The following is an 18,244-nucleotide window of genomic DNA, read 5'->3' as shown; positions in this document are numbered from 1 at the left end:
ATGGAGTCCAAATACGTTGGTATACTGTTGGAATTTCTTATGGGAGAAACCATTGGACAATTATAAAAGGCAAAAAACGACAAAATAAGTATCTCAGTTTTGTTATCAGATGAACATGTTTGTAAATAGAATAAGATTAATAGACCCATTGTTCAATATTTAGTACTGTAACATTTAACATTTTCTTAAAATATTGCATATGAAATCTTTTTTACTAGAAACTTAGTTTTTGATTTTAATCCCTTCTCCCTTAAAATTGGTGGCTGTTACAGCAATATGGCTGCCATGTTTGAATTCAGCAACATCAAATCTATTAAGAATCACCCTGTATTTTAACAGGGAGCAAAATGTTTTTTTTTTTGCCCACCAATGTAGTCTACTTTGAGATACGTAAATCTTGTTCCATCATCTTGTTTAATTATTTTTAATTGCATTGTCAATCCTATAGTCATAATCATTTTATCATGGTATAAACAATAAATAGTTTTAATTTGTTTTTTATATATGCATTTAATGCAGTTTTTATATCTCTCCCCCCCCCCCCAAATCCCTTATTTTTTATGTAACCTTGGTCTTTTCAACTGCGGTTGGCAAAACTGCAGTACTTTTCAAAAACATAACCTCTGTGGTTGATGAGGGATTGCTGTATTGTCATTTCACAGAAAGATGATAAAATCTGGTTTGTGAATGCAATTTTTTTTTGTAGACTTCTGTGAATTAATTGGTTTGTGGAGGTAATAAAAATATTCTCTAATTTTGGGCTATTATTTTTAATTCATTGAGTAGGTTATTAAATTTTATAATTTAATGTTAAGAAAATGTTAAATTTTATAATTTAATAAGCACAAAGCATGCTGAGTTTTTTTTTTTTTTTTTTTTTTGAGGTATTATTTTCTGTTTAGCTGTAAGGTACAACTAAGAAAGAATCTGGAATCATAGCCAAAAAACTATCTAAGTACCTAGCCTCTCTTTACAAAATATATATTTCACTGTTATTGAAACAATTTTTGAAAACATTTCTCACTTGCACTGGACACTTAATTGTTTTATTCTTTGCAGGTTCTTTTCATTCCATCCACAATGTAATGTTGTTGCTGTTTTTCTTATTTGTATTTAATAAATTTGGAGAAGCTAGAAAATGTCTTTTATGTTAAAGAAGAAAAAGTATAAGTTTCAAGTTGATCTTCTACTTGATGAGCTATCTTCTGTTCCATTTGTCAATGCAGTCCTATTTGCCAAAGTTAGGTTACTTGATGGAGGAAGTTTCACAGAAATGTCTCAAAGGTAACTTCTATTTCAGCCTTTTTTCCATATCTATAAATTGTGAAATTTTTTGTATGTAGAAATTATAGACCAAGTCTCTAGGTTTAAAATAGTAAAAGTGTTTTAATTGAATTAAATGGTGTGTTGTTTTTTTTTTTTTTTTTATTTGTGTGCAGGGGGTGGGGGTGACTCTTTACAGAGTGATTCAAAACTCACATAACCCAAATATTAATAATTAAAATTTGTTAATTCCTTTTCTATCAGATTATGAAATCAATTATTTACAAAAAGTAATTATAGAAAATTATAAAAGCTGAAAATATCTTTTTTTTTTTTAAATTATATGAAAACCTCAAAAACAAAAGGTATTAGAGCCCATAGTACTTAGCATTCTTCTTTCATTATCCCAACCTTCAACCTATACACTGTAAGTACCTATAGTACTTATAATGCATGGGTTGAAAGTTGGGAAGATGAAAGAAGATACTTATTAACATTAGACTTGAATTTTTGTATATTATAATTTTCAGGAAATATATATTAAGAGAGTTTGTTCCAGAAAATGGAAGTTGAATAAATAAATAAAGAAAAGAAAAGTCAGTTCTGTAAGTTTGAAGTCGGATGTTAAAAGGTTGCTAACTGGTTGATGCATGTATTTGGACTGGTTTTAAAGAGAGAGAGAGCTGGAATTATAGAAGACAGTTCAGAAGCACAGTGACTATGGAAGTATCTATGGAAAAGGCATGCAGAAACAGAACATCTGTGAGACAGAGTGGAGAGACTCTGTAAGAAGTGGATCATTAATGATCCTAACTGCCCCTTCTTTTGAATGGCATCGAGAAGCCAGAGAGAGGTTATGTAGTCACCACCCCAGATGTTGAACAATATTCTGTGGTAGGGCAGAGTTGAGATTTGTACAGAGTGAGCAACATCAACATCAAAAGAGAATCCAATTTTTTTAGCTGCAGAGGACAATATTTGTAATGTGCTTATGCAAAAAGAGATTAGAAGTCAGGCCCCTAATAGAGATATATGATCTCGTCTAGAAATCTGAGCATCCTCAAAGATAAGCATAAGAGCAGAAGAATGCTTTTTATGAGATATAAGACAGGACTGACTTTTATAAGAATTGAACTTGATTAAGTTATCTTTTCCCCACTGGAGAATTACGTACGGAGCAGCATTTAAGGAATTGGTAGTGAATGTTCGAGAAGTTGAGGCTGTTTGTGTAGGCAAAGGTTATTGAAACAATGCAAGGAAGCAACCAAGCTTATACAGCATCTGTGTTTGTCCATCTCTTCTGATGCTCTGTTTAATTCTTACTTAAATTTATTCGAGCTACCCACTACCACAATCAGTTGCCCTCCAGCTGGAAGCAAATTTTCAGACATCTATCCTGCAGCCATTCTTTTTAAATTTATGTTCCCTTCTATGTGTTGTCTAAGAAATAGAATACCACCATCATCATTAAGTTTACCCAATCCATTTAAAACCTTACTCTCTTCAATAAGGAGTTCTTGGAAGTGCCGAGTTTCCAAGGGGTGTAGTTTCAACAGCCAAAGTCATCCAGATTAGTTAGAACCTCTTTGTGTTCTTTACTAATCTGGTTGCTCTTTTCTAAACCTGTTTTCCAAGTGATCCACTTATTTTTAAATGAGGTTTTCAGGCTTGTTTGCAGTACTCAAGCTGTGGCCTAACCATAGTTATACAGTAGGATGATTACCTCCTTGACCCTTTTTGAGAAAGTTCCTGCACATATCACTGACAGAACCCTATAAACTGTTCTATTAGCCTGTTTGCACTGCTCAGAGAACTTTGTGTTAGAATGTACAATTATCCCTGGGTCTCTCATTGTTCACCACCTTGAGTGTGGTACCGCCTGATTGGTTTGTTATTCTGGGATTACCGCTGCCTATATGCAGTACCTTGCATATACTAATGTTAAACCTCAGTTGCCACTTCTCAGCATGTCTGTCTAATTTTTAGGTCTTGTGAAATGGGTTGCTTATTCTTATCATTAACATTACCACCCTGCAATTCTTTGTATCATCTACAAATTTAAACAGTATAATCAATATGCGGTTCAGTATCGTTAATAAATACCAAAAACAATAAGGGGCCCAGCACTGAACCCCCAAGGGATTTCACTTATAGCGTGGGTCCAAGAAGAGCAGTGCCAGTTTATAATGACCTATCTTCTGCTGCTCAATTATTCCTTTTTCCACAGCAGTAATTTTCCCCTAATGCTACATCGCTCCAATTTGTATAGCAGTTTTTTTTTTTTTTTCCTTCATGTGGAACAGTCAAAAGTTTTACTGAAATCTAAGTATATGACGTCAGTATTATTTGCATCCAGTTACTTTGTTAGTGCATCATGGTAACTAATCAGATTGGTTAGACAGGATCTCATCCTTAAAAATCCATGCTGTGATTTTTGTATAATACCATTCCTGTAAAGAGGATCCTGCAATATTTCTTTAACCACTGAATCCATTATATTTTCCCTGGAACAGAAGTCAAGCTTACAAGTCCGTAATTGCTTGTGTCACTCTTTGATTGCACATTTTAAGTAGGAGTTGCATTTGCACATCTCCAATCTATAGGAACTTTCCATGAAATAAAGGATGCTTTCAAAATTGTGACAAAGGGTTTGCTTACCTCTTTTGCTGCTTCTTTTAATATAACTGGATAGATCACATCAGCCTCAGGTGCTTTATTTACTTACCACTTCAGCAATTTCTCTTCCACTTTCTTCTCAGTTATAACAAAATCATATCACTCCTAGTTATGACTTGGTATATTTCTCGTATTCCCATCCCTAAAGCCTTTGTGCATGAACACAGATACAAAATATTTATTGGTTTGCCAGCAACCAAGCAGGATAATCTACTGTTATGCCATTTATATCTAGTGGGCCAATGTTTTTAATATCTTTCTTTGTAGTGGTAACATAAGCAAAGAATTCTTTCCTACTTTTCTTCATTCTTAGCCAATAACTTCTCATAATTTGCCTTATTTCCCTAAACCCCCTTGGTGACATAATTGTAGACTAGTTTGTGCTTGCTGTAGGTTTCCATGTCCAGTGCTGTAAAATCATCCCACACATTTTCCTGCTCTGCCATCAGTCTCATCAATTTGTCTAACATTCATTTAGGTCTAAAGCTTGAACTGTATCTCTTAGTTGTTGGTAGTAATGGCAAATGATGCAAGAAAGCAAGCTTATATAGCATCTGCCAAAAAATAATAATAATAAATAAATAAAACCAGTTCACCCATCCGTACCCTCCAAGAATTTGTCTAATTCTCCCTATCCTGCAACCATCCTTCCTCAACTTGAATTTACATCCTGCCTCATGTGTAGTCTTAGCAAGTGGAAGAATACCATTAACATTCAGCTTACTCAATCCAGTCAAGGCTTTAAACACCTCAATCAGATCTCCCATAGTTGCCTGGTCTCAGGATGTTGCAGTTTGCAGAACTGAAGCCTTTCTAAATAAGAGCACCATTTTGTTCCCTTCCCCAGTTTGTTTCCCTTCTCTGCCCCATTCTGGCATATCTACATCCTTCCTAAGGTGAGGCTTCCACACCTGTATACAGTACTCAAGATGCTGCTTAACAATAACCATATACAAAGGGATAATCACCTCCTCCTTATCTCTGCTAGTAAAAGTTCCTGTATATATCATTGACAAAATCCCATGAACTGTCCTGGCAACATGTCTGCACTGCTCAGAGAATTTCATGTCTGAATGCACAACCAACCCCAGGTCTTTTTCATTCTCCACTGCCCTGAGCTACCCTTAGTATAATATCACTCAGTTGATAAGTTATTCTGTGGTTACTGCTACCCATGTGCAATACCTTGCATTTGTCAGTGTTAAACTACAACTGCCATTTCTCAGCCCGCTGACCAAATTTTCCTAGATCTTGTTGCAGTAGCTCACCCTGATGACCGCTGTTAACTACCCTGCCAACCATTGTATCATCTGCAAACTTATACATTAAACCTGATATACCTTCATCAATATCATTGATAATTTTGAAAACAACGAGTCCGACACTGAACCTTGGGGAACTCTGCTAATGACATTAGTCCATGAAGAGCAGTGCCCATTGATAACCACTTTGTCTTTTTTCACTCAACCATCCATTTATTCATAGGAGTAACTTACCGTTAATACCACATTGCTCCAGTTTGTACAGCAGTCTTTTATGTGCAACAGTATTAAAAGCCTTCCTGAAATCTAAGTATGTGATGTCAAAATTATATTTTGCATCCAGTCACTGCATCATAGTAACCTATCAGATTGGTTAGACAAACCACTCCTTGACAGATTCATGCTGTGATTGCAGTATAATTGCATGTCCTCCCAAATTGTCCTGCATTACTTCTTTAACCAGTGATTCCATTATTCTCCCTGGAACAGACCTTAAGCTAACGGATGTCTAATTATTCGTGCCACCTTTTGATCCCCATTTATAAATGGGATATATTCACACTTCTCCAGTCCATAGGGACCTCCCCCAAATTCAAGGATATTCTCATAATTATGGCTAAGCATTTGCTGCCTCCCTAAATATAATTGGATAGATTCTGTCTGCGCCAGGTGCCTTTTTTTTTTTTTGTCTAATCTCAACAATTTCTCCTCCACTTTCCTTTCAGTTATCACAAAATCATTTAGCTCCTCATTAGCGTTTGATAAACTTCTGGCAACGCATTCCCTAAGAATTCCTCATGAGTGCATGTAGATGCAAAATACCTATACAATTTGTTCACAACTTGAGCAGGGTCATCAACAGTTAACTCACAGACATCAAAAGGTCCAGTGTGATTCAACCGCTTCCTTCTACTGTTAATATAAGCATAGAATTCTTTGCTATTTTTCTTTGCATTCTTTGCCAGTCTCATTATCTGCCTTAACTTGTCTAACCTCCTTTGTTGCTTGATTACAGACTAATTTATATCTACCATAGGCTTCTGTATCACCTAATAATTTATATGCATTCCATACACCTGTTGGTAACATCATCAGTTGGTCCCACTGCACGAAATTAAAAACTGTCTGAGACCTCTGTAGTCACCCTTATGAAAACAGAAGCTTTTCCCTTTACCTTGACAGTCTTTCATTAAATGCCACATTACTACACTGTGATCACTGCCACTCAGTGGGTCTTTTACCTGCAGATTCTTAATGCATGAAGAATCACTGCTGATAACCAAATCGAGTATTGCTTCCTTTTACTGCTTCTCTAACATGCTGCTATAGAAAATAGTTATCCAAGAAATCCACAAGTTTTGCTAGTGTGTTGAGTGACCAACCCACAAATTCCAGTCAACATCTGGAAAGTTAAAATCCTCCCATTATGGACATTCTGATTTGCAGGCCCACACTTTTTCCCTATATAGCTGTTTGGTATACTCATCACAGTCATTAGTCCTATAACACACTCCTACTCAATTTTGTTTTCCTTTTGTTTTCCAAAAGTCATCCTGTAAATCCAGAAAATTTCTGCTACTATATGAGTGACCATCCCACATGTTCAGTAAATAACTGGAAAGTTATTCCCCCATTATAAGATATTCCAATCTACTGGCTCCCCCTCTACCTGCCTGTATAGGCAGGTAGAGGGGAGCCTGGTCTGTGCTTATTGACAAAAGAGACTGCTTCTACAGGGATGGGGTACACTTAAATAGAAAGGGTGCTATCAAATAACAGTGTTGCATTGGAGATATATACTTTCTGATATCCTTACTATGTCTGTATGTGTTGACTTAACCATTACTTCAAATTCACCAAATTTGTTTACTGTAGTCCTAGCATTAGTGTACAAGCGAGTATACACACACCCTAACACAACCAAAGGCCTCAGCAGGCCTTGTAGTCTTGGACACCTCACTTTGCATGCTGCTGTATGTCCCACTAGAAGCAGTGAAAGAATCACTTTCATCTTTGCTTACAACTTGAATTTAACAAGAGATTTTTGGAAGTTACGACTCCCGATGTTGGCGCCTATATTGTTGAACTAGCCACCATATGTAGTCGATAAGAAATAGCTTAACGTATATATATATCTGAAACTGATAGAGTAAGCTATAAAGTAAAACTAAATAGTGTAATAAGAAGCACTGTATTAGGAATTTGTTAGCTTATTATAGTATTATCAATTAATCAAAAATAATATTAATCTTATTAAAATTCATTGTTAATTAAATTGTATTTAAACGGAAAACATGACCCACACTAGAGCTGCGAAGCCAAGATCACAGACTAGCGAGAGTGCTGTGACCCGGGGGAGAAACGAAGAGGCGATTCTCCAACGCATCAGTCTCAAAAAATGTGCGAAGTGTGAAATGTTTGCCAGCCTTTCTAAAACAGGACATGATCTAGCCAAGGAGGTTGCCTTTGTGTGTACTAGGTTAGGTCTCTAGAGTGTCAAGGAATTAGGTGCCAACTCACCATTCTGATGGGTGTCTAAGAGAGCTTGAGGTGTAGGGTAACTGCCCTCAAAGAAATTAATATGAAGAACCGATCAAGCTCTCAGCTGCACAGTTCAACGAAAGAGCTCACTCCTGTGCATCAGGCAAAACAGAGGCAATCTCCAAGGCAGAATGCACTGGTCTGAAAGGAACTAGTTATTGTTGGTGACTCTATTGTCAGGGAGACAAGGAATATACTATGCAAGAAGGATAGGTGGAACGTGACCAGGATATGTCTGTCAGGGGCAAAAGTTAATGACATTGTAGAGCAGATATCATCTTTTCAGGGCACAAAAGAAGATTTTGTTGTACACATTGGAACTAATGACATTAAGAGTAAGAGATCTGCAGATTTACCCAACAAGTACAGGTCAATGTTGAAAAAAAGTTGCGAGTTAGGGTTGAATGTCAAAGTGTCTGCAATACTTCCCAGATATGATAGGAGGGAGTATATGATGAAAGCCTTGTTGATAAATTCAGCCCTGGAGATATAGTGCAAGCCTCAGGGGGTAGAATTTTTTTCAGCCTGGTCTGTGTTTGTTGTCGCCTGCCTAACTTCCTTTGTGACCTGATTACAGCTAGTCTGTAATCAGGTCACAAAGGAGGTTAGGCAGGCGAAGGCAGATTACAAGAAATCCTTGGCAAAAGATGCTAAGAAAAACAGCAAGGATTTCTTTACTTATATAAACTCTAAAAGGAAGGGGATGAATCTGATTGGTCCACTTGACATCGATGGTTCGACTGTTGATGATCCTGCTGAGATAGCAAACAAACTGAATGAGTATTTTGCATCTATATTCACACATGAGGAATTATTAAGGTTTGAAAATGGCAGAAGGTTATCAAATTGTAGCAGGATACTTAATGATTTTGTAATAACTGAAAGCAAAGTGGAGGAGAAATTGTTGAAGTTAAACATAAGAAAAGTTCCTGGGGTGGATGAAATCCATCCAGTTATATTAAAGGAGGCGGAAAAGCAACTAATATAATTATGAGAGCTTCCTTGGACTCAGGGGAGGTCCCCACGGACTGGAGATGTGTAAATGTATCCCCAATTCACAAAGGGGGATCGAAGGGTGACACGAGTAATTACCGACCAGTTAGTCTAACTTCTGTTCTGGGTAAAATAATGGAGTCACTGATTAAAGATGCATTGCAGGATCATCTAGACAAGACTGCAGCAATAATTCAGACACAGCATGGGTTTGTTAAGGGAAAGTCTTGTCTGACAAATTTGATAGGATATTATGATGTGGTTACAAAGGAACTGGATGCAAAAAATAATTTTGATATCATATATTTGGATTTTAGGAAAGCTTTTGACACTGTTGCGCATGGAAGACTATTGTACAAATTGGAGCAGAATGGTATTAAGGGTAAGTTGCTACAATGGATAAAAGGATGGTTAAGTGGGAGAAGACAGAGGGTGGTAATCAATGGGTGCTGCTCTTCGTGGACTAATGTTATTAGTGGAGTCCCACAGGGTTCGGTGTTAGCTCCACTGTTGTTTTGTATATTTATCAATGATATTGATGAAGGTATATCAGGCTTAATGTCGAAGTTTGCAGATGATACAGAGGTTGGCAGGGTTGTTAATGATAGTAATGGCAGTGTGCTACTGCAACAGGATCTAGATAATTTGGGCAGATGGGCTAAGAAGTGGCAACTGAAGTTTAACCTTGACAAATGCAAAGTATTGCATATGGGTAGAAGTAACCCCAGAGAAACGTACCAACTGTGTGGTACTACACTTAAGGTGGTAGAAAATGAAAAAGACCTGGGAGTAATTGTGCAGTCAGATATAAAGTTTTCTGAGCAATGCAGACAGGCTGCCAGGGCAGGTCATGGGGTTTTGTCAATGATATATAGGAATTTTGCTAGCAGGGAGAAGGAGGTGATTGTCCCTCTGTATAAGGCAATGGTCAGACCACGCCTTGAGTACTGCATACAGGTCTGGAGGCCTCATTTTAGAAAGGATGTAGATTTACTTGAGCGTGTACAGAGAAGGGCAACAAAATTGGTGAGGGGAATGAAGGGATCCTCTTACCAAGAGAGGCTTAATTTCTGCAAATTGCAGTGGCTGGAGACTAGGCACCTGTGCAGTGATCAGATTGAGGTATATAAGGCCGTGAATGGGTTGAGCACGCTGAATTCTGATGGGATCCTTCCACTTGTTCAGATTACGAACCTAAGGGGGCATAAATTCAAATTAAGAAAAGACAGATGTAGAATAGATGTGCGCAAATTTTCCTTTAGCCAGTGGGTGGTTAATTGCTGGAACAAACTTCCATCTGTCGTTGTGGAAGTTGACAGGTTAAATAAATTTAAGGAGGAACTGGACAGGCATTTGGAGGGAATGGTGTGATTTTTTTTTATTTTATTTTATTTTATTTATTCGCTGATGCTGCATAAGCTCATACAGTTGCTTTCTTGCATCACATGCCACTACTACTACTACAGAAGAGACTGCTTCTACAGGGATGGGGTACACTTAAATAAATAGAAAGGGTACTGGAATATTTGCTGATGCTATCGAGGCAGTGTTAGGTGGGTTGGAAAACTGCTAGCTTAGCGGGATACACAGACCAAAAGGTTAACAGTGGCCGCAGGCAGAGGCAAAAGTGATTCTTGCACTGCTTCTATTAGAATGAACTTTTGTGAGTCATAGTGGAACAAGTAAATACATGGGCTGTGTTAGGGTAACGAAGAGTAGGAACGGGTGCATGTATACTTGCATGTACACCAATGTTAGGCGTATAATTAATAAATTTGATGAGCTTGAAGTGCTAGTTAAGACATCAAAGGCAGATATTGTTGGGATATCAGAGACATGGTGTCACACAAATATAAACAGTGCAGAATTGAAATTTGGGGAGTACAATGTGTACAGGAAGGATAGACAGGACAGGAAAGGAGGAGGGGTTATGCTGTTAGTTAAGAAACACAAATTCTAAGGGAGTGCATCCAATTGATGTTGGTGGACAATACAGTGTTTAGTCTGTTTGGTGTGAAATAAGCACTGGGAAAATAAAAATGAGAGGTGTGTGTGTTATAGGCCTAACGAACCTTATGATTATAATGAGCAATTATGCAGAGAAATAGTGCACCAGTAAGTCAGAGTTTCTTATAATGTGGGATTTTAACTTTCCAGATATTGACTGGAATTTGTTATTGTTTTGTTTTGTTTGTTATTTGGATTTTAGAAGCATTAGCAACTAAGGCCATATTGCTCCAGGGATATGCGGTGGTCATTCCCTGACCTTTCCGCATCCTCAGTATTTGGTGGTCAAGGGCTCGAACCCCAGTCTAATCAAGAAGCGTGTGCTACGCACTGCTGCTCCTGCCCACCTGGCTACGGAGGTGCCACTGGAATATGTGGGTTGGTCACTCACACACCAGTAAGGCGTTTGTGGATTTATTGGATGATAGTTTCCTACAGCAGCATGTTCAGGAGGCAACTAGAGGGAGTAATATTCTTGATCTGATTATCAGTAGTGATTCTTCATGCATCAAGAATCTGCAGATAAAGGAACCACTGGGTGACATAATCACAATGTACTGATGTGGGAATTACTTAAAGATGTAACTACCATGAAGGCTGAAGGGAGGGATTTTGCTTTCGTAAAGATGACTACAGAGGTAGTAGTAGTGGCATGTGATGCACGAAAGCAAGTTTATGAGCTTATGCAGCATCAGACAAAAAAAAAAAAGTCTCAGGCAGTTTTTAAATTCTGTACATGAGATCAACTGATGATGTTACCAATGTTGAATTCTAAATGGGAAGCCTTCGGGGACTTAATTTTGGAGGCTACTAGGCTTTTCATTTCAACTGAGAAATACTGTTCATGGTTTAGGCCTAAATGGATGTCAGATGAATTAATGAGGCTCATGGCAGAGAAGAAAAATGCACAGGATGCATATAAAGTATCAGGTGACACAGAAGCCTATGGCAGGTATAAACTAGTCTGTAATAAAGTCACAAAGGAGATTAGGCAGGCGAAGGCAAATTACGAGAAATCTTTGGCAAATGATACAAAGAAAAACAGCAAGGAGTTCTTTAATTATGTAAACTCTAGAAGGAAAGGGATGAATCAGATTGGACAACTTAACATAGATGGGTTGACTATTGATGATCATGCTCAGGTAGCTAATAAACTGATTGGGTATTTTGCATCTACATTCACACATGAGTTATTCAATGAGGGGAGTGCCAGAAGTTTATCACACGCTAACAGGGAGCTAAGTGATTTTGTAATAACTGAGAACACAGTAGAGGAGAAATTGTTGGGAAGGCACCTGGAGTGGACGGGATCTCTCAAGTTATATTAAAGGAGGTAGCAAAGGAAGTAAGCAAACCCTTAGCCATAATTATGAGAGCTTCCTTGGACTCAGAGGAGGTCCCCATGAACTGGAGGTGTGCAAATATATCACCAATTCACAAAGGGGGTTTAAAAGGTGACACAACTAACTACAGACCTGTTAGTTTAACTTGTGTTCTGGGGAAAATAATGGAATCACTGGTTAAAGAAGCTTTGCAGGATCATCTAGACAAGACTGCAGTAATAGTTAAGACACAGCATGAGGTTTGTTAAAGGGAAGTCTTTCTGACCAATTTAACTGGATACTATGATGTGGTCACAAAGTAACTGAAAGCCAAAAATAATTTTGATATCATATACTTGGATTTCAGGAAAGCTTTTGATACTGTTGCACATTGAAGGCTGCTGTACAAATTGGAGAACTAGAGCATTAAGGTTAAGTTGCTACAATGGATAAAGTGATGGTTGAGTGGGAGCATAGAGTGGTAATCAATGGACACTGCTCTTCATGGACAAATGTTATTAGTGGAGTTCCCCAGGGTTCAGTGTTGGGCACATTGTTGTTTTGTATATTTATTAACGATATTGATGATGGTATATCAGATTTAATGTCAAAGTTTTCAGAAGGATACAAAGGTTGGCTGGGTTGTTAAAGACAGTATGCTACTCCAACTGGATCTAGATAAGTTGGGAAAATGGGCTGAGAAGTGGCAACTGAAGTTTAACATTGACAAATGGAAAGTATTGCATATGGATAGTATTAACTGAAGAGAAATGTATCAACTGTGTGGTACTACACTCAGGGAAGTAGAAAGTGAAAAAGACCTGTGAATAATTGTGCAGTCAAATATGAAGTTTGCTGAGCAGTGCACATGGGCTGCCAGGGCAGGTCATGGAGTCTTGTTAATGATATATAGGAATTTTGCTATCAGGGACAGGGAGGTGATTATCTCGTTATAAAAGGCAATGGTCAGGCCACACCTAGAGTACTATGTACAGGTCTGGGAGCCTCATTTTAGGAAGGATGTAGAGTTGCTAGAACGAGTACAAAGAAGGGCAACAAGGTTGGTGAGGGGAACAAAAGTGCTCTTAGCAAGAAAGGCTTAAGTTCTGCAAATTGCAGTGCCTGGAGAGTAGGCACCGGTGAGGTGATCTGATCGAGGTGTATAAAGCCTTTAATGGGTTGAGCAAGCTGAATGTTGATGGGATTCTTTCTCTTGCTCAGACTAAGAGCCTGAGGGGGCATAGTTTCAAATTGAGGAAAGATAGTTGTAGAATAGATGTGCAGAAATTTGCTTTTAGTCAGCGGGTAGTTGATTGGTGGAACAGTCTTCCATATTTTGTCATGGAAGCTAATAGCCTAAATAAATTTAAGGCTGAGCTAGACAGGCATTTGGAACAAGTGGAGGGGTGAAATGGGGGAGGTTTTTTTTTTTTTTGGCTGATGCTGCATAAGCTTGCTTTCTTGCATTGTATGCCTTTACTAATGCTAACTATTGTTAATCTGCATCTCCCACATGCCAGCGTTTTTCCAATCGATCTAACTCTGACTCAGTAGCTTCAACAAATAATCTTGCGCCCCTTATATTTAAGTGTATACATCTCTGTTAAAATAGAGACAGCACAGCATAGCACAAATATCATGCTGAGAAAATTTCTACCTCATGAGCCTTGCTCAGTCTCTCTAGAGCAAAATTAATTGACAGGGCTCTCATCATGCACTTCCTCCTATCTTATCTGGGCAGAATTGCAAATTTGTTTAGTTTCAATGCTAACCGAACTTTTCCTCAACATTGCCCTATACTTGTTAAGTAAATACTCAGATCTCCAACTTTTAATATCTTTAGTCCCAACATGTACAAATGGTAACACATTTTATGTTGTTAAAAGATGATAGCTGCTCTTTGTCATAAACTTTAGCTCCCTAGCAGACATATCTTGGTCCTTTTCCACTTATCCTTTGTATACAATATATTTCCCATTTTTCAAACTAGTCAACTCGAGCCGACAGCAGCTACCTCCTGTGGAACCAGAAATCTCTACTGTTGAGGATGTAGTGTCTGTTGCTTGAGAGTGGGCTCTAGCATTGAACTGGACAACTGAGTCCTTATTTGGTTTCTCTCATTTATTCCTTCATGGGCATCATCCTGTTCATCAAGACCTTGTACAAAGCCCATCAGAAATTATGGAAGCATATATGAGGTATGGCTATTAAATAATGAGACTGTGTGCAGAGCCACTATACACCAAGTGCCACCTGTGAAAGTAAGGCACAGCAGTTGACCTTGAACCTTTCTCTAGTTGTCTGCCAAGTCACGTTACAACAACAAGCTTCTTTACTCTGCAGTGAGACAGATTTTCATTACCTTGTGTTTTTGTAGTTTGTATCCAGAACTCAGTTGTCCAGTTCAATGCTAGAGCCCACTCTCAAGCAACAGTCAAACCATTGATATCAAGTGAGGCAATCTGATTCATCCCCTTCCTTCTAAAGTTTACATAGGTAAAGAAGCCTTTGCTGTTTTTCTTGGCATCCTTTGCCAAAGATTTCTTGTAAATATTCCTTAAACTTTCTGTTCTGTAGTAATGTAGGTTTGTAAAAGGAATGTAAATTACTTCTTTTTCTGCTATCCTCACCCTTCTAGTACTTGGCACTTTGTGTATTTTTCACTTCCAGCTATGCAAACTTTATCAGAATTTTCAATTCTTACATACTTATAATACATATACAAGGGGGAATCAAAAGGTTCGTACCCTTACCTAGAAATAATAATAGCCCTAGAAAGGTGAAACTTCACAGGAACTTTAATCCTTTTCTATGTGCTCTCCATGTATAGTAACACATTTCTCCCATCTATGGATCAGTTGTTTAATGCCTTGATCATAGAAGTCTGCACTTTTTGCCTGAAACCACAATTCCACTTTATTGATGACTTCCTGCAGCAAACCAAAGCGCAGTCCATACAATGGTTTCTTCGATGTACACCCAGCATTCGTCATTTGTCATCACCCGATCAAAAAAGTACTCAACATCCGCATTACACAAATCCAACAGTTTGCGAGAACATTGCATTCGACACTGCTTCTGCGAAGGCGTCAGCAATCTTGGATCTCATCATGCGGAGACTTTAGACACGTGCAGATGGTCAAGTAAAATGCTGTGGGCAGACCCATAACTAATTCCCACTGCATTGTGATGAAATGAATTGTCACACATCTGTAACTCAGCAACAGCTGTTCAACCTTTCAACCCTCTTACTGTCTGCGGATGTTGGTGGTCCTCCTTCTCATGGCAGTGCCTCCGTAGCCAGATGGGTACGAGCAGCAGTGCGTAGCACACGCTTTTTGATTAGACCGAGGTTCGAGCCCATGCCCACCAAATACGGAGGATGCGGAAAGGTCGGAGAATGACCACCGCATATCCCTGGAGCAATATGGCCTTAGTTGCTAATGCTCCTAAAAACCAAAACAACAACCCCCTCCTTCTCTTGGCTCGTGAAAGACGTGCTTGGCCTTGATGTGCTGTAGAAACATCACCGAATGTTTCAACACAGAAAAAGGGAAACAAATGAAACAACTATCAAATGTGGAGTGGCTGTTTGATATTGCAATTCATACATACATTTCTCTGATTTGTTTGGTGACATCAAATCATTTCAGAATAAATTGTTATTATTTAAATCCCAGTTGAGCAAGACAATTTAGTTCACTTTGAATGTTGTACTGAGCTAAAGGTCAAACACATTTCTAAAGAATCGTTGCCTTTCGTTATTACAATTACTTTTTGACAAGTTTGAAAGTCGATTTTCTGATATAAAATCCCATGAAAAACATGAGCTTTTGTTTGAAAACTCATTTACTTCTATGGCTGAAAACTACAATCCCAGATTACAACTTCTTGAAATTATTGATCTTCAAGCCAAAATATGATTAAAAAATAAGTATATAGACTGCAAAAATAAACTATTTGAATTCTACAAGGCTTTCCCATCCGAAGATTTTCCACTAATAAAAGAAAATGCCATGAAAATGGCTACTTTGTTCGGATCAACGTATGTTTCCAAGCAAATTGGCGCCTCCCTAGCCAGGTGGGAAGGAGCAGCAGTGCATAGCACACGCTTCTTGATTATACCGGGGTTCGAGCCTGTCACCACCAAATACGGAGAATGCGGAAAGGTCAGGGAATGACCACTGCATATCCCGGAGCAATATGGCCTTAGTTGCTAATGCTCCTAAAAAAAAAAAAAAAAAAAACCAAGCAAACAAACAAGCAAGCAAGCAAATTGTTTCACACAAGAAATCAAATAAATATTTAAAAAGAAACAGAATAACAGATGAGTTTTTTTTTTTTTTTTTTTTTTTTTATGAAAACCCCAAACACGAGAGGTGTTAGAACCTATAGTACCACACATGGGTTGGAGGTTGAGAAAACGAAAGAAGATATTTGTTGACATTAGACTTGAATTTCTGTAGACTGTAATTTTCAGGAAATACGTATGAAGGAAGGTTGTTCCAGAAAACCGAAGTTGAATGAATAAACGAGGAAGATCAAAAGTTGGTTCTGTGAGTTTGAAGTTGGACAGTAAATGGCTGGTGGCGGCACGTGTTCAGACTGTTTTAAAAGAGGGAGTGGGAATTATAGACGCCAGTTCAGAAGAACAGTGCCCATTGAAGTATCTGTAGAAAAGGCATGCAGAAGAAACAGTATGTCTATGAGACAGCGAGTGGAGAGACTCTGTTAGAGATGAGTCATTAATTAACCTAACTGCCCTCTTCTAGAATGGAATCTAGAAACCTGAGAGGTTTTGGGGGCACCACCCCAGATGTGAGAACAGTATTCCATGGTAGGGTGGATTTGTGATTTATACAGAGTGAACAGCCGTTTGGAAGAAAAGTAATGCTGAGAGTGAAAGAGAAACCAAGTTTGTTAGATGCAGAGGATGCAATATTTGTAATGTAATTGTGCCAAGAGGGATTAGAAGTCAGGGTAATCCCCAACAGAGATATCAACTTGCCTAGAAATTGGAGTGTCACCAAAGATAAGTATAGGAGCAGAAGAATCCTTTTTGCGAAATATGTTTTGTTATTTGGTTTTTAGGAGCATTAGCAACTAAGGCCATGTTGCTCCGGGGATATGCGGTGATCATTCCCTGACCTTTCCGCAACCTCTGTATTTGGTGGTCATGGGCTCGAACCCTGGTCTAATCAAGAAGTGTGTGTGCTACGCACTGCTGCTCCTACCCACCTGGCTACGGAGGTGCCTTTTTGTGAGATATAAGACAGGACTGAGGTTTACGAGGATTGAAATGAAGTAGGTTATCTTTGCCCCACTGGAGAATTTACCTGGAGATCGGCATTTAAGGAAATGATTGCGGATATTCGAGAAGTTTAAGCTGATTGAACAGCGCAAGGTTTCTGAAACAGGAAAGTGGAATGCAATATGCTATCATCAGCAAAACTATGAATATGATTTCCGTTCAATGAACGAGGAATAAACTTAATATACAAGAGGAAAAGAATGGAGGGAAAGAACTGAACCTTGGGGGACACAAGCATTAATAGTGAAGTTAGAAGACAGAGCGCCATCTGCCATCACCTTCCGTGAGCAGTGAGAGAGAAAACTGGATAACCAATTACAAAGAACAGTTGGAAAACCATAAGATGGAAGCTTGTTTAGAAGATCTTTATGCCAAACACGATCGAAAGCCTTTGAGACGTCAAGAGCAACTGCTTGTGTTTCACCAAACTTTTCCATTGAATTTGTCCATAAATTGGTAACATAGGCCAGAATATCACATGTCGACCGACACTGACGGAATCCATACTGGCGATCATTGATCAGACGGAAGGTTTCTAGATAGTTTAAGAGTTTACGGTTAAGTGATTTCTCCATTACTTTAGAAAGAGTAGAAGTAATTTGATGGGAGGGATTTGTCGCCCTTTTTAGGAACTGGCTGGATATGAGCAAATTTCCAAGCAGAAGGAAAAACGCCTTTGGAATAAGAAAAGTGAATAAAGGTGGCATAGAACAGGAGTAAGTTCAGAAGCGCAGGTTTTGAGAACAAGTGGAGAAATACCATCAGGACCTGGTGCTCCATCAAGAAATACTATCAGGACACAATCTTCATTATGTATTGAGATTGGCATCACAAATTTGCAACCAAATTTTGAACAATTGTTTAAAAAT

The 18,244-nt window shown here is 38.4% G+C and overlaps 1 protein-coding gene across 1 annotated transcript in view; it reads left to right on the top strand.

Moving 5' to 3' along the window:
* The first annotated feature begins 1,138 nt into the window (after window positions 1–1,138).
* The window catches only part of LOC150089484 (EEIG family member 2), a 140,105-nt gene continuing 122,999 nt past the window's right edge, over window positions 1,139–18,244 (top strand). The window contains exon 1 of the mRNA XM_090368617.1: window positions 1,139–1,284. Within this exon, the coding sequence (XP_090224743.1) occupies window positions 1,139–1,284 (146 nt within the window). The remainder of the gene's footprint in view (window positions 1,285–18,244) is intronic.

This window comes from Mastigoproctus giganteus, chromosome 2 (assembly GCF_048544385.1).
Source record: "Mastigoproctus giganteus isolate SK-2022 chromosome 2, ASM4854438v1, whole genome shotgun sequence".
In the NCBI taxonomy this organism is placed as follows: Eukaryota; Metazoa; Arthropoda; class Arachnida; order Uropygi; family Thelyphonidae; genus Mastigoproctus; species Mastigoproctus giganteus.
This window is presented reverse-complemented; position numbering and strand designations above follow the sequence as displayed.